The sequence below is a fragment of the Buteo buteo genome, chromosome 1 (assembly GCF_964188355.1).
Source record: "Buteo buteo chromosome 1, bButBut1.hap1.1, whole genome shotgun sequence".
Lineage (NCBI taxonomy): Eukaryota > Metazoa > Chordata > Aves > Accipitriformes > Accipitridae > Buteo > Buteo buteo.
The window spans coordinates 79,185,576-79,213,481 of record NC_134171.1 but is presented as its reverse complement, the minus strand read 5'-3'; the positions used below and the strand labels follow the sequence as shown (position 1 = coordinate 79,213,481).

At 40.0% G+C, this 27,906-nt stretch overlaps 1 protein-coding gene across 4 annotated transcripts in view; it reads right to left on the bottom strand.

Moving 5' to 3' along the window:
- TRPC3 (transient receptor potential cation channel subfamily C member 3) overlaps positions 1-22,372 on the bottom strand; it is a 46,263-nt gene extending 23,891 nt beyond the window's left edge. For 2 of the 4 annotated variants that reach the window (XM_075037049.1, XM_075037039.1), the window contains exons 1-3: positions 21,769-22,372; positions 12,040-12,811; positions 823-1,008 (exon numbers count right to left, since the gene is read on the bottom strand). In XM_075037049.1, the coding sequence (XP_074893150.1) occupies positions 823-1,008; positions 12,040-12,811; positions 21,769-21,989 (1,179 nt within the window). In that variant the 5' untranslated portion in view covers positions 21,990-22,372. Of the gene's footprint in view, positions 1-822; positions 1,009-12,039; positions 12,812-15,668; positions 15,756-21,768 lie in introns of those variants that run through there. The other 2 variants (XM_075037064.1, XM_075037056.1) reach the window with 2 other exon arrangements.
- Positions 22,373-27,906: the final 5,534 nt, after the last annotated feature.

Below are 27,906 nucleotides of genomic sequence, written 5' to 3'. Positions count from 1 at the left end.
CAGGACCGAATTTGAACTATTTTTTAAAGGAACACACACAGTAAATCATGTAGAATTTCTCACTACAACCCACACAGTTGCAGATGAGCCATTTGATTTACTGTCATATTTTTAAATAAATTAAAAAATAATATACTTAATGACAACTTAGATGTTCTCTTTTTCAAAGTAGTAAAAGCAAGACCTTTTTTTGAAAAAAACAAAACAAAACAAAAACCCCAAAAAACCCAGAAACAAACAAAAAAAACAAACAAAAACCCACCACCAACAAAAAAACCGCAAGCCTATGTGATGATAGGAACACTAGTAGAAAGCTGGAAGACTTACTTCCCAGAATTTAGTTGCCCAATTAAGTTACTTAAGGTAGAAAGCAAAAGTAATAAAAAGAAATAATGAACAAACCAGTTCTTTTACTTGGTTGAAACCAACACTTTCACAAATACAGCCTTCTCTTTGGATTAGATATTATCACACACACTGGCAGGAAGACACATCCTTACCTTCAATGAGTGAAAATCTGGCTCCACTGAAATCTCTTCTTTTGGCTTAATCAGGAGGAAGATCTGACCAACTGTGTATAACCTTGCTAGCACAGCTGATTTGTCATTAAAATCTCCTGCCAATTCTCAGCTGTGGAAAGTAGATTAAACTAAACTCCTTCACTGTAGTCCCCTTCTGCCAGCTTCTGCCTTGTGAGAATCTTGATTACACACACTATGTCTCATTAATGCATCTGACCACCGGTTCATAACACCTGTGGAATAATGAGATGACACTGTGTTCCTATCACACTGTCTGAAAGCACTGGCTATGAGAAGTTACCTTTTTGACTTCATACTTAATGGCCAGCTTCACACGGCTCAGTGACGCTCTGTGTCTCTGTGCTTCAACTGGCTCAGAGTTTAAATCCCCATTCAGAATGGCCTCCACTTCTTCCGAGTCTCGGCAGAGATCAAGAACACCAACCACAAAATCCTTGCACTGCATAGACAGCTTGCGATAGTCATTCTGAAAAAGAAGGGTTAGAGAAAACGGCCTGTGATGATCATGCTTAAGAGTCAATAGCAAGGAAAAAGGAACCTGTACATGCTGTTAAAAATTAATAGTGTTTGTCTTTCACATACTACGCCAAGTAGCCGCAGATCATTATGGAATTTTTGTACAGCAGAATCATCTCTTCTCTGACACAAGGCAGCCACTTGAACAGAAGATTATGACAGCTGTTTAACAGAGCATGGGAACATTATCTCATAGCATGATGAATATAACCTAGATGGGCAGCAAGGGGAAGTTGAATGGACAAATAAGAATTGCATGAACAAACCAGGACCAGAACTCTTGAAATACTAACCTCACTGTTGCAAAAACTTTGCAGACAATTAATGGAATAATTCTTACAGGGTTGCCTCCCAGGCTATGAATGTATTTCTGCTCTTTCTACACTGCTAAAATGGCTGCTTACTCTTTACTCTGATGTATACCATATTCACTTCCCCACTTTGCTTGCCAGTTATCCTTGGAACTGCTTCAGCCGCAACGTGTGCAGTGGGTTACAAAGCAACTGCATAGAATAACTGTGGCATGAACTTGGACACCAGTCTTTTGCGCAAATACCCCAAATTTCTTGTATAGGCAACATGGTAACCAGCTTCTTCAAAGGACAGTTCAAAGATACTAGGCTCCTGAGTCATCCTCCAAGAGACAACCTTTCCACTGACAACACAGCTGAACTACAGACATTTCTTAAAACCTCAATCCTTTTATTTAAGAGCTCTATTGACCTATCCCCTCCTCTCCCTCTCTCCTTCACTTCCCTGTACCTGTCACAAAACATTCCTTTTCCAAAAATCACCTATTAGTTTAATCTCCATCTTGTTTATTCTCACTCCATCAGCTTTCCCTTCCATTACTGCTGGAGTCAACAGCTCTGCTTGCATCACCTTCTGAAAGTATATAAAGCCAACAATTGTTTTCTGTTATTAAAAACATTGCCCCTCCTCCTTTAAGAGTGCTTTTAGTAAAGCACTTCTTTTTCTTCCTCACTACTTCCATTTTTGCACAGTATCATTGGCTGTTTCCAACTTGCAGCTTGTTGACTATAGCTTCGAAGTCTTACTGTGTCATGCTGAAAAAATAACTACATTTTGCTGGTCCTTACTCTTTCTGCCTTTCCTCGGCTTCCTTCAACACTTTGGGACCATGTCCTGAGTTTTGCCCATGTGCTGTGATCCTTTCTGTGCAGCTATTAAGCTACTGCATCTAAGGTGCAGTGGTACTGCTTTTCTCTATGTTCATACCTTATGTCTGGCATGCTGCTCACAAGCTTCATGCTCTTCATCCTTACTCTTTTTGCTGCCTCCTTACAAGCAAGTTTATGTCAATCTTTGAGGTGCTACCTTTAAACTTCTCAGTTGCTCGTATATGTTGACATTGGAAAGATTTCCATCTATCTAATAATCTCTCTCTTCTGACAAAACATCTGTGGCTACATTTCAAAATTTTAAGATAACTCTGTTATCTTAAGTATGCACATGTGAATCTTTGTTTGCGCTTTTGTTTACGCTTGTACACGTCTTCCACCACTTCTGTGACATTACCTTTAAGTTCTTATCTGATATCTACTTCAGTAGAAACCTTGGTCTTCATTTATGTGTCCATGTCCTCTCAGCTAGATTTCTAGGACTTCTTTATCCGAGATACAGCCTCTGATTTCCTTGCATGAGGCTACAGTTGGAGGAGAAAACTTGATTGAACCTGCCAGTTCTACCCTGTTGCATCATTTCAGTGCCTAACTGAAAATAGCATAGTCTTCTTTTTCAATTACTCCACAGCTTTTCTTCATTTTTTCCCCCCACTAGGCCACCAAAAGACTAGTCTGAGTCCTTTGTCTTCTCCATTTTCGGGTGTTTACTGTTCATTTTCAGGCACTACCTTTTTTAAAATCACTTTTGACGGGTACAGATTTTTCCTTTGTGGTTCCTGCCTTCTCAAAAATATTTCCTTACTGCTTCTGCCCTCAGAATTTTCTCATTTAATCTCAATTTTTTCCTGAAACCCTCACTTTTTCCCCCTTGCCTAAGTAACTTTTACCTCCTTGTATTGCTAGTTTTGTTACATTTTCAACTTAGCATCTATAAAATGGGATAGAGAAACTAACGTGCTCCCAGTAATTGCAAATTGTTTTGGGAAAAGATGGGAAAAGAGGCTGCACAGGATAACAGCAAGAATCAGCTATCAATCCCATAGGTCAGATTCACATACGAATCAAAATGAAACATTACTGGAGACAAACAAATACTACTAGGAATTGTGTTATTATGGAAGACTAGTATCCCAGATGCAGACTTGGAAACAACCAGTCCTAATCATAGACCTAAACAGGACCCAGTTATTTCCTTCGGTCACTGATGGCAAACTAATTCAGTTGTCAGTGAACCAGCAGGATGTAAGGTTATTTTAGATTTGGTTTTGGTAACCAACCAAGGAGAACAGTACAGAATAGCCAATTATAAATATAATACTGGGATGCGTGATTAAATTCAGTGAAAGGATAAGCAAGCATATGTATGACTAAGATGCAGGACTTTTAAAAAGGCAAAGTCTTGTAAGAAAGCTAGTCAAGGGAGTGAAACGTACTTATAAGCATGGAGGTCCAAATGCAGAGAAAGCTTTTAAGTAAAAGATGTGAAGGTGATTAGACATCAGATCCTACAAAAATAAAAACCTTGCAGAGGAGGACTCCAGAACGGTGGCTAGAACAGCAGTCTTCAAGAAGACAAAAGGGAACAGTCTTTCTTGACAGTCTAGTCAGGAAGGAAAGTTTCATCATAGAGGCCATGAACTATAAGTATAAACTGCTAGAAGTCAGGCTTGTAAAGGATATTAAGCAAAGCACAAACAGGTAAGACAATACAAAAAGAAGATGAGACAAAGTAGAGACTAAAGACAACTCTAGTAAAGCCAAAAACAATACCGTGCCTTCAGTTTACTGAAGGCCTATGTTCTTAACACTGTTTATATTGTTTTCACAACAGAATTTCAAGCAAGTTGCTTACACATTCCACTACAGCTAAAGAAAGTCATCTACTGAGATAGCTGAGCAAAAACCATGATATTAATTTCATGTAGTATTAATTCAACAGGAATAAGACTGGTAATTGATTTTTCTTTAACACTGTAAAGTAGCTGTAAATCTGCTATTTGCAGCACACAGGAGGATACACTAACTTCAGTAGTAGTACTATGTAATTAAAAGAGAACTACATTCTTTCTCACTTGAATTTGCAGGCACTTATAACTTTACAAGAAAGTCTTTGTTTTAGTATTATTTCTATTTATCCTACGCTCAAAGGTGAAATCTCATTAAGGTTTAATACAGTTGAGTAATACAAAACCATCTGAAGTGCTTTGTAACATATCACAACCCAAATTTTTTCCCTGCAAACATGAATACGGGCTGTCCAGTTAAGGGTAGTGGCTTCATTTACAATGTCTTTTCTCATTCCTTTGCTAAGTGTGAAGAAAGAGAAGGAGAAATAGTGGACTTCTAATAGTTAGGAAACAACAAGTTACTCTTGCTAAAGGTTCACTCCATTTTCTTCACCATTTAAGTATTCTCTTTTTCCTCAAAATAACACAGAAATGTAGTATCAAAAGTTACATTACCAAGAAGCTACTCCTTAAGAACTTCCAATATAAAAGACAGGAAAATCTGTTTCCTTGTGTTTAAGCTATAACCAAGTCTCTCTCACATGCAAGTGCACAAGTACAGCCTAGCATCAGGTTCATAAAATGTAAACATTCAAGTAAATTTCTGCTACAGTCACACACACAGTTACAACAAAAGATCAATGGACACACTTTTCTTGATTAGTACAAACTAAGCAAGAAGAACATGTTTTCACAGGCAGTTACAGTTGTGAAACATTGCCTACAAATGTCAAAGTGGTGTAAAATCACCTTTGGCAAAAGGGGGACAAATTGTGATTACAGTATCATCACATGAAGACTGCTATTTCAATGGACTACAGATTGTTTCCTTTCCGTGTTCTCTCATGAGTGGAGACTCATCCCCACAAGCGTGTGAGAGCTCCTGACTGATCCTGGCAGAGGGTGCAAAGCTCCTGCCCTCACAGCTCACACTGTATTAACTGGTATCCCGAAAATTACACCCATCCACTCTGCGAAGAGCCTTGCTGGTTCCTGAAGGACAGACTGCTTTGCATGGACTATTTGCCTACTACACAAGAGTTACCTACATTTTTACTGAAAAATTAACAGTGCTACGTGTTTCTTGATAGGTGGATAGACCACTTGCTTATAGAATTTATGCTTATTGCCAGATAAAATTAAAGATATGACGGATTAAGTTTTATGCTGTCAAATTTAAGGATTAAATACAGGCTACATTACTTACAAATGCTGTTACAAGAACTGAAAGCCAGTATGTGCATTGTTATCCGACTCAGGTGTTGTATCTCATGCTAGGAAAACTTGGCAGATTTCTCTCTCCAGGTCTTTACTTACTTATGTATTAGCAAACCAAATTAATCTCAGTCTATCTGATTGCTTTACAGAATTAAATAGACAAACACTACCCACATTGCAACCATGGGACCCAATTCTCAATCTTCTACCTCCAGGGTGTTGTGTGAATAGCAAAAATGAGAATCTGTGGTCTCAGTCATCCACATACACCTCTGCTTACTCTTGAGAAGACATAAATGAAGCCACCAGATCACTCATCTCTTCCATGTCCTAAACAAGACTACCAGAACTCCCCAGGTGAAGCATCCATGTTTGAAAAGCCCTGCGACATACTGTGCAAGGTGCCGATTCTTTAACATAAAGCTACTCTTCAGGGGTACACCGAACAGAGTAAGGCACCAATAGACCTACTTATACAGTGGGGTTCTTTGCCTATTTTTGTCAGAATACAGGAACTCTGCTTCCTTGATCAACAAAGTGGTTCTTCAATTCATTCACAACCTAACTCAACCAGTTTTACTAGCTATATCATCTTAAATTGTACCTCTCAAAAAAATTAATGGTAACACAGACATCTATGTAACATCAAAAATATCAGCCTGTATTCTGCATTTCACAGATACCGTAGCTGACATTGGTATGTAATGGACAATTGATGATGACTGGAATTGCAGAACTGTGTCTCACAAGCAGTTTTGGAGGACCTTGGCACACATTAATGTTGGATCTCAGCCTGCCCAACTCTGTATATTCCCTTCTCACTCACAACATTAAAGACTACCTTGTATGTTCATCCAGAATTTGCAAAGAACATATCAATCTGTGTGCAAAGAATGAAGCATACGAATAAGAAATCTTCAGCGGATTCCACCCATAAGATTTTTAATTTTTTAAGATTTTAAAAATTTGTATCGAGCAATCACATGCAGCCAAACAAAACGTATGTATCTGTTTTCTATTATGAGAGCCACATTCCTGTAAGCACCACAGTTTTGTGACTCTGCACAACTGCATAACTAGTTCACACATATTATAGGCAATCAGAGATTTATGTTGAGTATTACGTATTAAATGGCCATTTTGAGATCACATATATAGTCAGTTTGCATATATAACTGCAGGAACTGTATATGCAAATCAAGCACATAATTACACTAATGATTATGGATCTGGGCCCTGTCCTTTTAAAAGTTGGACCTAAACGTAGATCAAGCTTGAACACTCTTTGTTAGTTCAGCTGAGATAACACTATGTAAATTTACTTGGAACAGTGACAGATTCCGCTTTTAGATGCACGTCCACATCTTCCGTTGGTTTCAGTAGGAGCTTTTAGCAAAGCTAGGAAGAGGGATTTATCCTATATAAAGCGGGACTATGATCTTTTTGATCCTTGCTATGATGGACCAAATTCTGACACGGTATCAGCTGGCACAATTTTCACTGGTAGAAATGAGCTTGCTTACATAGGACAATATTTAGTTGAAAGCTTGTATACAGAGACTATCATGTGGCTTTTTAGCTACCTTGTCCTGCTTTTTTCTATGGTACTCCATCATTCCATCAGCTGTTCTGACTGCTAGACATTCTCCCATCACTGTGCAGTAACAGTTTTAAAGTTCTCAGGGAGGAGGGTAAACATCAATTAACTTTAGTAACCCACAGCAGCCACAGTGGCCAGGGTCTGCTAAAAATAGAAGAACAAGAAACCATAAAAATTGGGAATATTTGTATTGCAAAGTATTTTGTGGTTCTACTGGGATTGGAAAACATAATTCTCCAAATATGGTAATGAACACTTTTTTACATTAAGACAAGATACAGTTCCAGACTGAGCTTCCCTAGACAGTCTATCAGGTACAATGCAGTATACCTCAGAGATCTCTAACCACTCATAAAGACAGATGCCAGTAGAACACCACTCCATAACTTTTTCTAATTTAACAGGTTTTGTCCTTTTCATCAACAGAAAGAATTGAACCAGCAGATTTGATACGCTTTGAAAATACGTTCTGATCAGGCACATTGGTTATAAAAGCCCTTATAAATAACAAAATTGGTGAAGAAGCCCAGAGTGAAGCAGAATTCTGGTTTTGCGTCTTAGACACAGAACTTCATCAACAATGCTGCTTTCTTTCTAATTATCTCTACTACATTTAAAACACCCCTAACAACCTGACAGGACAGAAACTAATCAGCTGCTTTAAGAGACCGAAATTTGGTGTGATAGCAGTAGGTATGGAAGAGTGAAGGAATTTTTTACAATTTGGTAGCAGTCGACTCAGATAAAACAAACCGAAGTTTCTGACATCATCTGAGATTCTGCTGTCAGGTCCTGGAATGGGGACTAGATCACCCAGGAAGGTCAGAGAAATACTGTAGTTCCTACCCTGGCCACAGGGATGATGTGCTGCTATAATGGCCACTAAAATGATGTCTTGCTGCTCTGACAGCCAGGCACTGATAACCTCTGCTGTTCCCTTAGCTGGTTTCCAGACCTAAAAGACGAGTGACCAGCATGTTCAAACAAGTCAGCCATGCTTTACCAGGATTAGAAAATGCAATAGAGAACCTAAAGGGAGGAAGATAGAGAGAAAAAAAAAAAATTAGGTGAGCACTTAGAAGTGAGACAATTAAAAACGAAATCCAAGGAGGGAACTGAATAGAACAAAATAGGGGAAGAAGAGAAGACGACAAGTGGATGCAAAGTAACAGTGCCAGGAAGAAACTACAATAAAACAGATGAAGAAGAGCAAAAGGAGCAACAGGAGCTTGGAAGAAGGATTTCACAAAGAAGCAGGAAGTAAGGAAGCTTGAAAATGAAAGTAGAGTGAAATGGTCTTGAGGGCTCCAGTTTCCCCATCTATTTTTACTCATTTTCAGTACTTATTTTTGGCTACATGTCTTTTATCTTCCAGGAAAAATGAGCGTTCACTGGTTTCTTTGAATCCTTTCTCCTTACTTCTGAAGGGGAAATTAAAAAATTAAAAATCAGTGTAATTAATAAGTTTTTTTAATACTCACGGGGAACTGACTTTCATGAATGAATGTCCTAAGCCACCTTCCCACATTTCTAATACACTTGTGCAAACTCAGGTTTGCACAAAACATCAGAATTTGTTAGTGTAAATCATAAGTGATAGAGGCAGACTGGACTTTGCATATGCAAAAGATGTAAGGTTCTATTTAGCAAGCATTTACTAGGAAGCTTTGCCCTCAGGTGTTTTTAAACAGGTTCACCCTATATTCTCTCTCTCTGTGGGAAAACCACCTAGAAAAGTATTTTCTGTACGAGTGCTTTACATCCAGTAAGCGCATTGCTGTGAGCGTGCACAGAAAATGCTATGGGCTTTCATGTAGCTCAGATACTAAGAATAAATCATGAATATCATCAAAAGTCCCTTTAAACACATTTGTCCATTTTTTTGTGGGAGATGAACTGTTTTGTCCATTTTTCTCTACCCTGAAACAATTCTGCTCAGTGTTGTGCTGTAGATTGAATCTGATTGCAATACTTAAGCATTTCCAGTGATGATCCTAAAGGAGAGTGCACCAGAAGTCTATCAGTCATTCTGCCTCACAGGGAGCGCGAATGTCGGACTAGAAGCCTTCTCCTCTGGGACATGACAAAGGACACAGTTATTAGCAAAACATGTTCAGATGACATACCTATAGAAAAGAAAGCACTGAACAGACAATTACACATTGGACTTACATCAAACGTGGCAAGCTCTCACAATAGGCTTCTGTTAGACACAGAAGTGCTGCTTGCTTTCTCCTTGATCTACCTCTACAGCTCTCAGTGGAGCATCTTGTATTACATCCGTGCCATGAGCAGCCCCATCATACCTGCCCACAGCCCCAGTGGAATACAGTCTTTTTGTCAGCCGTACAATTAAAGCCCTTCCTGGACTTGATTTAATATCCAGGATGCTAAAAAAATTCCTTGCCTCCTCATTTTCCTCTTCCCTCCCTCCCTCTTCCACTACCCCTTCTTCCCAGGAAGGGCAGCCAACCATCGATGCCAGAGGAAAACAAGCAACTCTTGTACCAGGCTTGGTAAAAACAGAAAGAATGCCCTGAAACACATAAGAATCAGAAGGAAAAGAGATAGATGTGAGGTCAATGAGGAGAATAATTATTTCACTGGAACATTCTGATGTTGATGAGAACCTGGAATTTCCATTCTAGCAAGGAGCCAGGAACAATTTCTACTGTAGGTGCCAAAACTGAATGATCTTATACACCTGGCAAGGTTAGAAGCCATATAAGCTCTATCCAAAAATACTGAAATCTGTGAAAATAGTGCATTTCTTGGGTTCTTAGGCATCCCAAAATATCAATGAATAGAGCCTAAACAGGTGAGAAAAAGGGAAACATTAAAAAAAAAAAGGGGGAAAAAATTGAAAGCCAGAATATTTTATTCTGTGACAATTTACCATTTCATAAAGTAATTGTTTTAAATTCTGGTTTGAAATGAGAAGTCCAATGAAAAAAAATTGTTTATTCTCCTCCAAAATTTCAAGCTATTTTTTTTTCTGATGAAATTTGTATTCATGGTATTAGTACCTATGATATGGGAGCTTCCCATGAATTTCTATTTTTACTGAAATTTTTCTATTCAGTTCTAATCATCTACATTCTCTCCTTACATAAACATGACACAGCTTGCCTTAATTTAGCTTTTGGTGGCACAGACTGTATTTTGGATTCCTAGGGAGCTGTGTAGCACTGAAATTGAGTCCCTAAGCCCACCAGTGTTTCTGAATGCAGGTATAACAACAAAATTTGTATGCAGTATCACAAAGAAAAAAGATGAATGGTAGAGTTTCTAAGGTGCCAACCCAAAAGAAAAGTTCTCTCTAAGAAACTGCAGGAGAAAAAAGGAAAAAAAGAAGGGAAGAAAAAAAAAGTTTGTATCCACAACCACCAAAGTGTTATTCAGAAAACCCACAAATCTCCATCTTGGGCACACGATTCTGGTGACCCTGTGGCTCTCACATTGTTGGCCTAGTTGAAAGGAATCAATGACAAACAGGACTGAGTTATACACATCAGAGATTTAACCTTCTATAATGGTCCCTAAATGAGGCACATTAACTGTAATGCATTGTGTGAAGCACACAAGCCAACAGGCTCTGCGCATGTGATAAAATTCTCTAATTCTTCAATTTTATGTTCACAAGGAGCTTTCCCAGTTCAGTACTTTTTCAGCAGAGGAAAAAGAAAAATCTGACGTTCTTCCTATACTCATGAATAAATACGTTGAGGAAGTACTCAATCCTTTTGCCAGATTACACAATACACAGCATGGTATGAAAGGGTTCCTTCAACAAAGGAAGGAGAGGAAAGGTTTAAGCTGACTTTTACACTTTATTAGTGCATTGTATAATACTTTAATCCTTCTCAGCACCAAAACCTTATTTTTAAATTATATTTTAACTCACTTAGCTATATCTGCAGCTATTCTTTCTCAGAGGTCTAAAACTGTTTCTTCCTCTTCTCGTAAAGTTCACTTTACTAATTTCTGTCTATATTTCTCCAGGTCATTGCATATTTCTTCTGAGTACTCCAGAGAATTAGCAATGCTTGCTGTTGTTTGAAAAGGTTAACACATCTTTTGCCTCGCTCAGATCATTTATGAAGATATTAAACAAACAAATGGTATCCAACACTGACCTTGCAGAACCCCATTAGATTTTTTTGTTAAAACTAGATGCAATGCTGTTAATATCACTACTCACTGAGAACAATCTGTCATTCCCCAAGCTGAGCTTTTCTTATTACACGCAGAGTACTGGGGTTTGATTTTTTGTGGGGTTTACTTCAGGGGGAGCGGGGCGGGCAAGATGGAAGGTTACTGTACTTTTCAAAGTATTCAAAAGAACTGCAAAATCATTAAAAAAAGCACTGGGCAACAGTTAACTAAGTCACTAATTGTCTGATAGAGAAGCTGAAATATATTAAAAAAGTCAGGGCACTGACATAGTAAATGAGATACAGCTCAAAAACAGATAACAGGACCTATATTTGTTATCAGCCTAATAGCTGGTTTTAAACAAGTGACATTTATAAAAGGTGCATCAAAAAAACCCACTTTCTGTATTCTTAACAATTTGGAAACATCATTCAAAATTAGTAGAAATAAAAAAGGAGAGAATAAGGTCAATGCTGCAGTATGCTCAAGAAAAGCATAATGTTTCTGCTTTTTGCACTTACATTACTCAGCACCTGTAATTAAAGATGATCTTTGTCTGCTACAGCAACCAAAATTGTTTTCCATCAGCTGCAAGGTTATCAGAATACACACTGCCCCTGTTTCCAATCTTCTCCATACACAGTAGGTGCAAAAGCAATTTCATTAAAAATTCTTTTTTGAAGGCTTACGTATTGAAAACTCAAAATCAAGAACAGAAGAGACATTTAATAAATATAATGAAAGCATTTGCAATTGAAAAAGTAAAGACACAGGAAATAATTTCAAGCATCTAAGGACATCACGAAGTACCAGCAACTTTAAAACAATAACAGAGAGAAACAGGAAAACACCATTACCTTGAATTCTTTTTCAATGTTGGCCAACTTGGCAAGTTCATTGCTGAGTTCTAGAGCAGTAAGTACTGGATCTTCACTGGAGAGGGACAGATAAGCCGGACTAGCCAGTCCTTTGTATGCATTTATTCTTGACCTAGAGTGACTGAAAGAATCATGCTTTTGCTTCTCTGTACAGTCATTACATTTACAGAAATAATCATGAGGTCTTTCTATCCTTGCTCCTTTCATCAACAGCATGTGCACGACTTCGTATTTTTGGCAGTGGGCAGCTAAAATTATGGGAGTGATATCTGGAGAAAAGCGGGTACCATCTTCATCATAGGAATAAAAATCATCATCCTGGAGCTCCTGCTCACAAGGGCTCAGAGTCAGTCGCTTGTTTACTGAAAACCCAGGATGATTCAAAATTGCTTCCACTATCCTAATGTAGCCCTTGCTGATTGCAAGCAGCAGGGCATCTCCAATCCGTGCCAAGTTCTCTTTTTTTAACAGAAGTTCTGTCACTTCCAAATGTTCATTCCCTACAGCAAGCTGCAAGGCGTTTTGGCCCATGTAGTCAACACAGTTGACATTCAGTGTTTTTGACTCCTCCAGCATTTTGCGCACCACAGGTATGTTCCCATACTCTGCTGCATCTAGAAAGCGCTCTTCTTCAGCCGTAAGACTAGTGCCCCTGTTGTTGAACATGAATGCTGGGCCCCTAATGGCCTGTCGCCTTCCCTTTTCCCTCATCATAGTCATACGTCTCAGAGATGGACTTTCTTCAATGTACCTAATGAGAAAACAAAAAGGTAACAGAATTTCACTATGTTGGTTATTTGCAGTTTCCACTTCTCCTGTGGCCACAAAAATAATGACTTTTGTCACTTGTCATTTGCCCATCTATTGACAAGAAGTATTCTTTATTGTGATCTTTCTGCCTTCATGCTTGCTTGCCTGCAGTCTAAAGGCACTTACAGGTTCAATGCCACAGGCCGTTTCTGCTTTGTTAGCACGGTCAAGATTTTTTTTTTTTTTTTTACTTTATGTTAGACATCACTTTTCTTCAGAAATCCCTCCCAATTCACTTCAATACATATATAAAACGAAAACACATCTACTATACTACTTTCAGTAGTAATTAATACTGTCTACCATAGGCATTCGAGCTGATGGTTTAAGGAAGGCAATATTTATGCTTACTGTATTGTAGTTCACATAAATGAGAGGTGAAAACAAGTTTTCTTCCTGATGTCTTGCCAAGCAATACGCAGTGAAGCCTGATCAGTAGCATTACTACTAGAAACTAGAAACATCTTCCAAATCTGGAAGATACTACCCACAAATCAAAAACAGTTCATGCATGTTCATCAGACTTTCTAGATGCTAGTAACTAAACTGCTCACAGATTCCAGACATGGGGCATGATCCAGTATAGACTGGGACCAGCTCTCCAGCTGGACTTTGGCAATACTGTGGGTTACGTTGGGCCTATTTCTGTTATACATCTATCATTCCAGGAGCTGAAAGGAAGAAGCTATCTAATATTAGTCATTACATGACTGTATATATTTTTTTAAAAGCCCCTTTTAAAAGCATTCTTGTAATACAATCAAGAAAAATGGGAAAGTCAAAGAGCTTCTGAATGAAAATTGGGATGGCAGGCTGCACTGGAAAGAGGAAACCTGGGTGTAGGGAAGTGAGTTTGTTTAGGAAAGAGAAGGCTGTGAAATCCCCTGGATGCAAAAGCAGAAAGAGGGAGAAAAGATAAGGGGAACAGGAGAAAAGAAAGCATGAGCAAGCTAAGTCAGAAAACACAGAAATTGGAATTATAAACCAGTGAAGATACTGGCCAAGAGCTGAGAGAACAGACAGATCAGATGCTGAGCTCGATTGAGCTAGGTAAGGAAACTAGAGAGGAGGTTCAGAGAAGTAAGACTAGGAGTTGCAAAGAAAATGGACCTAAGACAAGACATTGAGAAGCACACACTACCTAGCTGGAGAAAACAAGAGCAGGAAACAACTGCCTGGCAAGGTCTGAAACAACAGAATAAAAATGGGATCAGGCTAAAGTGGTCACAGCTGGGGGAAGAACAGAAGCATTTGTGCCTGCCAGACCAGAGGCCAAAGGCCTGAAAAGGTACTTGGGATACCATAGCCTTCCTGCACTACCATCTGCAAATAAATGTGAAACCCATCAGCTATCTCCATTTCTTCTCTAGTCCAGGTCAATATTGAGAAAGACAGCCTCCAGCTGCTATCAGTTAATCCATTAGCTCAAGGGATAGAGATCACCTGAGCTGATTTGATGGGCAGAGACACCAGTGCAGCTGATAAACAATATATGAGTTAATGGAGGGTGTGCTCTGAATACATATAACACTACATATATATGCTACATAGAGACAAACAGGCCTTATAAATTTCAAATTTGGTCCTTAAATCCTATGTGCCACTGTTCCTCATCTATAGAAAAAGAACAGTTGGCTCCCATTTTACAGGAGCATTGTAAAAAGTAATTTATTCACTTCAGCGAAAAACTCAGATACAAGAGTAAAATGCCAGAAATAAATACTGAAGATTAAATTAATCCTTCTACCCTCACTGCAAAAGCCAGCTAATGTGCATTAGGAGAGATGTGGGTCCACGTAACGAATGCGGAGGGCAAAACAAAATATTAAACAGCCCTTTTTAAGCAAACCCCGTCAGTCTGTGAAAGGACAGAACCAAGGGAAAAATACCACACGCACCTTTGATGCACACAAAGACTATGCATTTAGGTGTACATAGTGGAACCTGCAAAGGCAGCTTCAAAAGCTGCATATCCTAATTGCTGCAGCTTCAAATCCATGTGCTCCAGAGTGACAGCCTGTTAAATGCAGGTGGGTTTTTTGGGGTGTGTGTGTGAGATCTTTCAACAATGAGCTGAGCTATATTACCACTGCACAAAATATGCCTGTTGACATGACTGGATTTCTCCATATGCAGCAATGTCAGCCCTAATGGTTTTCATTGGGCATAACTAATTCCATTCAGGTTATAAGACTATGTCTGGCCTTCCAGCTATCTGCAGCAGTTGTAATAAATCCAGCAAAACATAAAATCTTAATCACTTTATCACAGCTACAAATATCGTAAAAGCTAGTCCATGCTCCAAACATTTCAGTTAACACAAATGGGCAGTTCCACTGCAGACCAAGTGAAGAGATTGTAATACTCATTACCAAGGGCAGGTCTCTCCTGGGATGAAGCATTTGATCTTTTTACATTTTCATCTGTGGTTGGTATTTCTGGACTACCAGAAATGACCTGGGTGGCACTGCAGTATAAGCAACGCTAACTGGTATTTACTTTTTGAAATACATGCCAAAACTGCTTTGCCAAATGCGACAGGATCCATTTTTTCCCCCACTTCTGTACCACCTTCTTTAAGTCTATGAAAAAGGCTGCATACCAGCAAGGATTTGTGACTCTGTTAAACACAGAATTGATTTAAAAGTCTTAAAGCTCAGGCATCTTTCACATTTGCGAGTACTCAGATATAAAGATTTGAGCCTAGAGTGCATGTGGTGAACAGCCACAGTATGCTACTACCTTATTCCCCAACAAAGTCAGAAGTAAAACCAGAAATACTGTCTTTTCACAGTTACCTTTTAAACAAGATCTTATTGTCTGGTAAGCTGTTACGTTTCTATTCTTCCTCCACATCTAAAAACATACAGCTACAGAAATGTAGTTGTTTACTGTAATGTTCTGAGGAAAAAAAAAAGTATGGGTATTAAAAAAGTAAAAAAGACAGAGAACAAATTGACTCATGCTGACTTCTTGATTTAAGACGACTCTAAACTGCCATCCTGAATCTCATTTATCTTTTATGAAATACATAACAATACATTTTCCCCTATATATTCAGTTTAAATTTTCGGATTATTTTGAAATATGACACTTATTTTCTGTTTTATCTATCTTTCAAAACTCACTGTCTGACAGAGGTGACTCATCTGACTTCTGTAAAAAGAGATATATCCTTGCAAAGGTGTTGCATTAGAATACCTTCCCAATAAGGATGATATCCTTAGCTACAAATCTTGTGACAGAAATGAGGTATTTGAAGGGACTGCAGTATCTTCTCAAAATAAAGATGAAAGTTGCTTGGTATTTTAATGACTAAAATATTGTCAAGACCTCCCAAAAAAATAAAAAGCAAAAAAATCTTGTACAGCACCACACAGCCAAAAGACCACCAGGTTCATCCATACCTCTCTCCTTTCTTCTTCCCCTCTTCCCTTACCAAATTCAAAGACCTTGAAGCCAGTGCAGCTCTGGTCAGAGTACTGCATGCAAGAAGCATCAGGTATAAGGTCTCCTATTCCATTTTCTGCTCTCCTGTTCTTATATCTAAGGTTTTTAAGTTATCCCAAAGCATGAAGAAAATGGTTAAAATTTTAGTTTCAACTACTTAACTATTTTCAGCACATTTTATACGTAATATTTGCCAACTGAAATAATCAAAACAACAAAATCTTAAGTCACATCTCTAAATGTCATTAGACTGGCTTAAAAATTATTAAAATAGAACTAAGTGTGCATTAATTATTTGTGTTCTATTTCCTAAAGCCTTTAAAGTTCATATTCTCAACCTTGTCTCCATAAAGAGCTGAAAACTTGCATTAAAAGAGGGAAGGAGAAATGGAAATCATGATACTTCTCTTCCCCACCATTTCCAATAATTGAAAGAACACAAAAAAATAAAAAAAAAAATCTGTGGAATGCATGGCAAAAAATCCACAAGAACACCAAGCAAGAAAAACGCCCAATTATTTTATGTTAATTCTTCAGCAGAGATAGACCACAACATTAAGTAAGTTCTAGTCCTAGTACAAGGGTTGCATAATTACTCTACGTGGTACATGGCAGGAAGGTGAGATGACAGAATTCAGTCCTCTCTTGCCGACATGGAGCAGCAGCTGAGCCCCTCCATTTTTTCCAGAACTATTTTTCACATTTCACGGCAGAAAAATGGTCAAGGAGTCTACAAAGCCTCAAGCCTCTGTTTGCTGCTCAGCACAAATAAGGAGGATGGAATCAAAGAGCAATCATATTAACTGAAGTACACCAGTTCCACCACATCTGGACACATTTCACTTGGCCGTAAGCATGCACCAGTTAGGCAGCTGTTTCAAGGAATCAAAAAGCTTCACTGGCAAGAAGGAAGAATTTCAGAAACTGTGCAACCACCTTCAGAATCATTCATTCATCAGTATAAAACAAGGATGGTCTCAAGTTATGAGTTTTATTTCCTAACTATACTGCTACCATCACCCATTTTCCAGCTTAAGTCTAGTTCATTGCTTCCTACTCCAGCAAACTCTCAGCAACTTCAGCAATAGCCATAAATGAACATAACTCACTACAATTAACCAAGATGTGACAAGACCTTAAGTAAGCCCCTTGTTGAATAATATGAAAGCAGGACACCTCCATTTCAGCTTTGCAGCAGAACCCTCACATTAGTGAGGCCACGGCTCCTAAAGGAGTATACCACCTTTCAAGACCTTTACCTAATGATAAGTATCAGAAGCTTTCAGATACAGCAGTGTTATGTACACTCTGAACAACTAACCGGTTCGTTACATACCAGGTAATGCCATAAGACACAAAAACCTGTCCTATGTTGTAACATATTTCTGTTTACCTTAAATATTTTCATGTAAAATGTATGACCTTCATATGTGCAATAAAAAATATTTTTTAAAAATTCCCACTAAACAAGCAATGGCCACTTGTCTCTTATGTTTTGCATGCCTCAAATTTACTATGACCTTATATCGCATCATATTGTTACCTGGACAAGGTTACTCCTTCGTACAAGGCTAGAAATTTGAGCAGCACAACAACTGCAAAGGACTGCATGATGATTCCTCTGTTTCTACCATGGACTGTTTCAATTACAGATTTCTACTGTTAGCCTACCTATCCCCTTTCATGTTCAAACTTCCAGAATTGTAGCAGGACAGAAATGGGGGGCAAACAGTTGACCTGAGAATTCCTGGTGTTCTCCTGTTCATTACCTCATCAACAGACATTCAAAAGATATATAATCTTGTTTCTAAGTCTCTTTTTTAACACTGCAAACTGCATAAGCAATTTTAAAAGAAAAACAGAGAAGCTGGAGACACAGAGGTTTTGTTCTGGGCCTTCCCAGATCCATAAAGCAATTTTCTAACATTTGTACTGAAGAACAGGCTGTTATTCTCCTTGAACTATTAAATGCAATAAAAGATGGCCTCAACAATTTACAAGCAGTTTACCCCTGCTAAACTGCAGTACAACATTAGTGATCTTGATTCCATTCTAGCCCTGAAAAGGAAATGCAGTCCAGTGATTATAGACAGATCAGATGAGTACATCACGGAAACAGCGATGCACACGCACATTTAAGAGCAACAACACTGAAGTCGGCCGCACGGGAGATGCGGATTGTGCCTCTTGTTCTGCCAAAAGTAACCTCTGAGGTCCCAGTTTTAAACTTAAAGAATAATAATTGCCTTACAAAAGTAAGTGCTCAGACATGCACATACATATGAGCAGCATTTTAGCTCATGACTCCTGAGACCTCTTAAACTAAGCATTCTCCAATGTTTGCTTTGTTACCATCGCAGGAAAAGACTGTGCCGTTCCATGTGAGGTAGCAGCTACTGGCTCTGTGTAGGGCCACAGGCAGTGTTAGAGGGGCAATCCCCCCAGCCTCACTGCCTCTCCCAAATGAAGGCTTTGCCATCCCTCCAAGCTCTGCTACAGCCACGGGCCAGAAGAGGCTGCTGGTACATTTGTTTCTTCACCAGTAAAAATAGTGTCACGTTAATGTATGTTTGCACAGAAGCTTGCGCATGTTCCACACAATTTGGGAATCCCTGCACTAAATCTAAAATCTATTAAATGAGAGCTTCCTTCTCCCTTCTGTGAACTACTGCCTGGGCTTTCCAGAAGAGGGAGGCTAATTCAGCTGAACAGCAGAACATAAATCAGGCCAGCTGCAAGCTCTGACTCAGGTCTATACTCTCCCACTGGTCTGAAATGACACAATCCATCATCCAAAATGCCCTCATGTCAGCTCACAGAAGTTCTGGCTCCAAACTGGAAAGCATTAGTCAAAAAAATGGAGCAAAGCACAATGAGATATCAGGAGGAGGTGTACGCACACTTAGTTTGTTCCTTCAGCTCCCACCCCACAAACTATGCAGAGCTTTTTCCTACCAGTACTCTTTACTAACTCCTCACAGAAAACATCAACCATCTGAATTCCTGTGGGAAAAAAACAGGACTATATTTTGATGACTGGAGCGCATCTATACACACACAGAAAAAGGCAAACATCTCACCAGGACAGAACCAAGTTAACAGGGCTGCAGCAACAAAGAATTTTAAAGCTTCTTTTACACTCAGTCCTTTCTTTGTGTTCCGTGGTTCCACTCCGGAAACTAAGCTACGATTTTCAGAGAAACTCAGGAAATCAGGCATCTGATGCCTGCTACATTTAATTTACAGGTTTTGTCCACATTTTTCCCACTGGGACATATAGTATCCTGTGAAACAAGTATTACATCCAGTCTGCAGCCTTAGTGAGAATCTGAGGTTAATTACTTTTTCCAGCAATATTTGACACAGGAGGGAGCCAGCTGTACATTGACAGGTACCTTGCACAGGTTACAGCTTTCAGAGCAAAGACATTTCAAATACCAACTAAGTGCATCTTCTTGTGCAAACTACTTCACATCTTCCTGCCTCTTTCCCCCTTGCACTGTTTGTCAGTACTGAATATTTAGACCACAAATTCTTGCAGTCAAGGATTCTCATACTCACTTTGTGCACTCTAAAGCCTTATGTGCGTCAACCCGAGCGCATTATGAGCGAACTGATACTCATATTTATTTCATTAACATACGCTATGATTTTAGGCATTAGCAGCAAACACAAAATGTTACTCTAGAAGAAGAATCCCACTGCTATGCCGAGGGTGACCATGGGCACATAACAGGGGAAATGGTAGTTGTGGGTTTTTCCTCGATGCCCTGTCAGTTCAATACACTCCTGTTACATTGATTAATGTCAGCCCTTTTGTCAGTCCACTGGATAGTGGCTCGCAATCACTGCTGTCAAAGACTCCCAAGACAGGATCACAAGAATTATATACCAGGAAGTAATTCCAACAGTCGGAGCTCACTCCAGGCTCAAATGCCTACAGCTGTGCAAACTGAACTCCCATTATTAATCCCTGGTGGCATAATACCCATTTCTTAAAGAAAGAATTATGCCAATAGTTCTGGGAGGACACTAACCTAAAAGGGATACAGAAGTTTAGGACTCATAGCTTACAATTCATCTGAGCTAGCTTCAACTGTCTAAAAATAAAGCATCCGAGTCTAAACTAATCCTCTAGGCTCTTTTTATGGTGAACGAAGAAACACAAGGCACCTCAAGAAAGAAGATAAATGATTACGCTGCCTTGCCCACTGCTATTTCCTCTCTCATCCCATCAACTACAGAGGGAGCCTAAACAAACAACTTAAGCGCAACTAACTTTCAGACAGCTAAAGACATACGAAAGACTCCCTCACTTGAAGTCTGGGTTGCTTGGTACAGGGTACTTGTGAAGAATTTCTGCACTGGGATGGTAAAAAACACTTTTATTTGTGGTTATCCCATTCTAAGCACTACTCTAATAATTTCTGTACTTTACAGTTGTCTCTAGGGTGATTTTAATTAAGGCTTCTTCTATGAATGCTGAATATGTTATAACTCAAACTAAAGTGTTTGTCATCTGTTAATTAAAATATTTAATTAAGAACTAAATATTGTCCTGAACATACAAAATACTCAAGTAATCCTCAGAATTAAGTCTATCTAAACTACAGTGTTATAAAAATAAGTGAATAATTCACAGACAACCTACATTTTGTAGGTCAGAGAAAAGAAAGTTAACAGCCCTATTATTAAAACTGAATTTCTCTTGCAGTAAGACTAGCCATCGTCAGTATTTATACATACATATATATATGATCGGATCTTGAAAACCAACAAACTGAAATTTCTGAAGACAACATCAAACAGGGTAAGACGCATCTCAAGAACGGAGGCTTTCCTGCACAGGTGTCCTAGATTTCTGTGGGGAGTCTGGTTTTATCACAGCCTAGATTTTAAAAAAACATAAAAGGGCTGCATTGGCACTCCTAGTACAAAAGGGTGCAATGGGTTCTCCAAACCTTAGCTGAGCCAATAATTAGGTGAAAAAAAAAACACAAAACCAAGAAAAGAAGAAAGAAAGAGATGAAATCTCTTATGCCCCGGCACACCTGCATGCCTTCTGCTACGTGCTGCCCCCGCCTCACTCTGAAGGAGCAAAGCCGAGGGGTTGGGGAGGAAAAAGAGCCGGGGAGGGGGGGAACGAGGGCAGGTAGCGACCGGACTATCCCCTCAAGACACTTTCTCCGAAGTCGCCGCACCTCAACCGCTGCACACTCGGCCCCGTCTCCCGCTCGCAGCCACCGGTCACACCCGTTTGCTGCCAGGCCGGGCGGGCTGCGCTCCCGCCGCGGGGCCCGGGTCGGCGGGACGGAACGGGGCGACCGGCAGCCGGCGGTTCTCCCCGGGACCGAAACGCCACAACTTGCCGGGGACAGGCTGCTCCGGGGAAGTTACGGGCCGGCACCCTCTTCGCCCCCCCACAACAGCTCCCCGGGCCCGACTTACATGGTGCTGGCAAAAGGGGGGGGCGGGTAGTAGCCGTAGGGCTCCCGGAGGGTTTTAACGGCTCTCTGAGGTGGCGGAGGGGGCTCCGGTCCCCCATTGACGCCTCTCCAGCCGCGGCGCCGGCGCTGCTGCTCCTCTTCCTCTGCCCCCTCCTCCTCCTCCTGCTGCGGGGGGAAGGTCACTCTCCCCTGTTCCTTGCTCTTCCTGCTCTTGCTCGACATGGTCAGGGTCCCCTCAGGCGGCGGTGACGGCGGAGGCGGCTGCTCCCACTCCCGGCCGGCCGCGTGTGACGGGGAAGGCGGCAGGAGGAGGAGGAGGAGGAAAGCCCTGCCCGGCGGGGGACAGAGCACCTGGAGAGGACAAATCCCTCACCATAAAACCACCGCCGCCCCTCCGCCCTCTCCTCCTGCCGCCCGTCAGGAAGGCGGCGCGATGCGTAGCCCGGCAGCCGAGAAGTGCCGGGGAGGCGAGCAAGAGACAGGGCTCCCGGCAGCAGCAGCGGCGGCTCTGCCCCTGTCCTCTCCCTGTCATCATCCCTCGCTAGGACAGCATCGTTACTGAGGCGGAGGGGGCGAGCCGCGGCGGAGAGGAGCAGCCGCCTACCGCAGCGGGCGCTCCGGAGAGGAGGAGACGCCTCTCCCCTCACACACACCCCTACCCCGCCCGCCCCCTTCCACCTCCGCCCGCCCAAAGGCCGTTCTCCGGCCCGGAGGGAGGGGAGGGGGGAGGCGCAACGGCCGTTACGAGTCTCCCTCAGCCACCCCCGGGCCGCCGCCGCTGAGGTAAATCCTTCTCTCGCCACGCCGGGTCTTCGGGTACTGTTACCGCCGCTGCCGTAGGGAGTCCTCAGGAGGTTCCCGCCGGGGCACGGTGCCTGCAAAAGACGGTACCGAGCCTTTCCAAGGGTGCCCGCCGTGGTACGAGCTCCGAGGGAAGCCGGGGCTGGTTTGCTCAAGTAGTAACGGCGTGAGGCGGTGGGCTGCCCGCCAGCAAGGTAGTTTTCGCTGAAACGGCCCAAACGCAAAAGCGGTGCACATCCCGCGTGAAGCTCGGTCATTGTTTTGAGAAATGCTCAGCCCTACACTGGAAACGGTTGAAGTTAAAATTTTCAGGTAAAAAGAGGCTCTTTTGACTGGTTTACCGATGATAAAAGCGAGTCAGGATTTCCAAAGTGTTCCAGACGTCTCTGCCTTAGACTTGACTGGTTTAATTCTGCATGGTGTCAAACTAAAAAACAGTGGGAGGATGTTAAGACGCCCATTGCATGTAATCAGAGCTAATTATACTCTAGATACCAGTCACAAAGATTCTTGCTGTACAGAGACGTATTAGCGCTTTTCTTATGACAAGATTTTCAGTGCATTATGCCATAGGGAAAATTATTCTATGACAAAACTGCAGTGCCCTTAAAACTGGGGCAGAGCATGTGTGGTTTTATACACAGAGTATGCAGAACAGTAGGTACACAGAGACTACACGTGTTGATTTATATATACAATAAAGCTATTCCTTTGTCGACATACTGCTGAGATGCCATTCTTCTCTTGCTTTAAACTTTTCCGAAGCATTATGTGGCTATCAGTATAAATTTGCATGAATCTATATTCAAAAACACAGGTCCTACTGAAATTGAAATTCATATAAGTTTTCCAGTTACTTCAGAGAAAGTGGACTTTAAATCCATGTATGGCTGCTTAGATAGAATTCTCACTGCTGAGCATCATTAAGTAGTCTCTTAGTTATAAAACACTCATTACCTCCCACTGTACGCTGTTTTCAGTATCAGCCATAGTTTTGCCTTTGTTGTTTTCCATATGTACAAAATTTGTGGTCATGAAGCACAGGAAAAGCCAACCAAGTGTTTCACAGAGATAATTTACTCAGCTACAGCTTTGAAGAAAGAATTGGGTTTTGTTTTGTCAGTTTAATTAGTTTGCATCTTGAACTGTTTAGGGAAGTGGTTTTTTATGTCTTTCATCACATGCAAAAACCTATTGAGCTTCAGTGGAATTACGTACATGGCAGAGCAGATTTTGCTCTCTAAGAAACTAATATATTGTGTAGCTACTGTACCTTTGAAGTACTCAGGGTTGTTCATTTAGGACAGTCTAGGTGTCTAGCCTAATTATACATACTGTATCAGTGTTACATATTGTAGAGCATAGCCATGCAATGAACTGTTTGCACCAAACCTTGTATTCTTGCAGGTGCCCCTTCACTTAAAAAATGGTACTGCCCATCTTGTATTCCTTTTTCAAAAAGAAAAAAAAAAAATCCTCTGTTATTACAGTGGGCTACAGGAATGGACTTTCAATTGCCTCTGGAATTTCCCTTGAGAACAAAACATAAAAGTACAGCTGAAAGTAGATGAGAAATGCTCTTGCTTCCCAAATGTATGCTCAGAGCAAGGCTTCCACATATCAAGATTTATTTTCTTTTCAGAAATAGATAAAAGAAGGGTTTAATATTGGTTCTTAGTTTTTAAAAAGTCACATTCTTGCTTTTTATGTTGCACTTCCCAACGCTAATTTGAATTATGTGTTCTATGGGCTGTGTTTTTCATGATTTGAGTATTGTCTAAATAGAGATTATTTTGCTGTTTCTACAATGAAATGTAATGACCGCTTTCTATTCAGTTACCAAAGTCACTGATAATGCTTGACTTGGAAGTCATCCTTGCAGAAGCCTTCACGACACATCCCTCCATTTCGAGGGCTAAAATGATGATAACTCACCAATTACAATATTATATGTTACAGTATATATTTCATGCCATAGAACGTTCAGCTAGACTGTTTCTGTAGTTTGCTTCTGAGAATGCCATGTGAGACAGTGGCAAAAAACCCTTATTAAACTAATGGTATATCACTATAAGCACCGTGTAGAAGGCCACTCTCTCTACTACACAATACCGCTACAACATGGACTTCTGACAAATCTGATTCCCCTCACTGCCTATGTTAGAGAGGAAATGCCAGTCAAATTTTTCAGGGAAGTGAGCATTCCTTCTTGATACTGAAGGAAAAGGATAATAAAAATTGACCAAATCCTTTTCTCTTTCTCACCATACCGTTACAAAGCCACCAAGCCAAGATACATGGTTCCTAATGTGCATTTAGATTAAGTGCTTTTCTTCATCCTGCCCTTCCTGGTTTACTTGCTTTCTGGACAATTTTGGCCAGCACTTGCTTGCATTTGAACTTTACAGCACAATGATAGTGGAGAAATTTTCCCCTTTGTTTATCTGAAGGAGATCCTACCTGAAAATCAGCCAGGTTGGCAACAAAAGAATCCATTACAAATCTCAAATGTACTTTGTATGCTTTCAGTCTTAGAAATGTTTTGTATTTCCAACTGAAACGTGTAGGGAAACAATCTCAGTCACAATAAAATTATGTATAGAAAATTTACCACAATTTGAAGTAACAGGCAGCTACCAGAACACAGTATTGGAACAGGGATATGAGAATCCTTGTCTGATTAAACTTCAGCCATCACTGCCTTACCTGACAGTAAGAATTTTAAAATCATTGCTGTGTCTTGGAGGTATGGTTGAGGCTCTGAAATGCCTTATTCGGACAAAAAAACAAATGCATGAAGCTACATTTCTGAAACACCAGAACAAGCGAGAAACCTAATAATACTGAAATTGCACCTACAAAATCCTGGGCATGGCCGAATGTTCTCGAAAAGGGATTTCTGTTCATGAGTCATTTACACATTTTTGAAAACATTAATAATGTCAGTAATGCAAATGTTCCAAAATAATTATTCTTCTCAAAAAATTGTTAATGTTATCAATGTATTAGATAGATCTCAACAGAGCCAAACTGCAGAAAGTGAGGAAGGAAGGATGAGTAGATTTGAAATACCAGGCAGACCAATACAAGGAACCTTGTGCCGTCTGTTGTTTCAGCTGCGTAAAGTCTTTACAGTCAAAGGCTGTCAATCTAGTACATTTTGTGAACACTGACTTGAATTTACAAGGTTTTGAAGTGATGTCATTTTAATTTAGAAAACCACTTCCTGGAAGTTCTTAGACAGGAGTAAAATAATGAAAGGTATACTACTATAAGGACAGAGACTGAACAGAAAAGCCTGAAAGATTTACAGCAAATAGTGAAACATAGCAGATATGGTATTATATTACCGAACGTGCTAGATTATTCTTCATACTCTTTTTTTTTTTTTTTTAGGACATGGATTTAATGCCATAACTATTTCATGTTCCAGTTGGAATTGCAGCCAGAATACAATCCCTCATTCTTTTCACCAGACTGGCTTGATCAAGATAGGGTGGAATTAGACTGGAACAGGGTTTTTTTTTTTATATGGATCAACTACTCTCTAGTGGAATTTTTCTGTCCTCCTCAAAATTATGAGAAATACACAATTAAGATTTTAAAATTTCTATTGGCAGTATTCTTCAGCTGGAAAGAAGAGATAAAAAAATAGGTTTTCTAAATTGAAATAAGGTGTCTAAAGAGCCCACAGCAGTAAATTTCCTTGAAATATTGTCATAACCATGAGTTCTGTACTTCTCTTTCCCATTTTTTTCAGCTTCTTTAAGTTAGGCAAATGAATGGAGTAAAGATCTGAAATATGAAAACAGATAGCGCAGCTGGCATTCAGCGTACAAAAGTATCAGGAAATATATTCAGATTCTTAGACTGAGCTAGCACAGCAGTAATACTTTCCAGATCTATGAGGCACCTAACAGAGTGGATATGCAAATCAGTAGGAGTGTGACAAGTGGTGGGGAAAAAGGTCATTTAATGAATATGCTCTGGGGTTTTCTCTTATCAGAATTTCTCCGAGAGGTACATTTCAACAGTGTTCATTTGAAAATAAATCTAACCTGCTTGTTGAAAATTGGATTGTTGACCCTAAGACCTTCTTGTTGAAACTAAGTGATTCAGATTTAAGAATCAGCAAGATCCAAGAAACTTCTAGTAACAATTTCTCTTGCCGAACAACCTTGTATGTCATATGATTATGCCAAATGGTTATTTTCCTGCTTTATAAAAAAGTAAGGGTATCTTCTCTCAAGAGACAAAACTGGTTTTTATTTGCTTGAAGTGATGGGTGAAGAGAGGCAAAAAGACAGTCATGGTAATGCCAGAAATAGAATCCAGGTCGTGCAGTACACTGAACCCTTCTCTAACGTGTGTGTGTACTACTTTCATGAAAATTGGGAAGTTGGTGGGAATAGCAACAGTGTAATGAAAGCAAAATTGGCCGCCTTTGCCTCATACTGGGAATTTGCCTACTTGCCAAGAACCCAGTGTTTTCAAGGACATTTAGCTCATACATCAAGGACTTCTATGAAAGTCTAAACAGGTTAATCAGCATGAAGAAGAAAGAAGGAGTGATGTGATGTCACTGATCTGTAAGCAGATCTCAGCCTCAGAACTAATATTATGGTTTAAGGCTTTTAAATGAGATGAGATGAAAAGATAAATTCCTGAGACTTGAGCCTGTAATTTCATGCACACTGTGCAGCCATTCAGGCCCATGCAAAGGGATGGGTATAAAATACTGTGAAATCACCTACTGGAAACCAGGCCCTCAGAGCTGTGTCTTGCAGTTCTATTACGTGGTCTACTTTATGATATTAAAAGGCTACTGAAGTCTCCTGCCAATAAAACCATTAGATAGATACTAGCTACATTTTGAAAGGTCTGCAAAATGTCTGTCTAGACAAAAATGGACAAATACTCTTTTTTTTTTTTTTTTTTTGCATTAAGTGGCAACTGTGTGTACATTTACATATTTGCACCTGTTATTTCCTTTTTTCTAAGGCAAGCCAGATATGTCTTTAAACAAATCCAATGTCTTTGCACACTTTTGAACAAATCCACAGGATTCGAAGCCTATGCCAATTAAGTTTTATTCCTCTCTTTTCACTCATACTAGTAGAAATTAGAAGTTAACAGAAGTGCTACTAGGAAAGGGACTACAGAATCAATTGCCTTATCTGTACATTGCCCTGGGGACTGTATGTAGCTTATAAACTTTAAAAAGTGTACTTTCATAAGATTTGCTTTACTTATCATTTTTATATAAGGCTGGATTTTCTTCCTTAAATTAGTTTCCCTGTCACTGTGTCAGTCAATACTCCTTGAAAACATAAACATG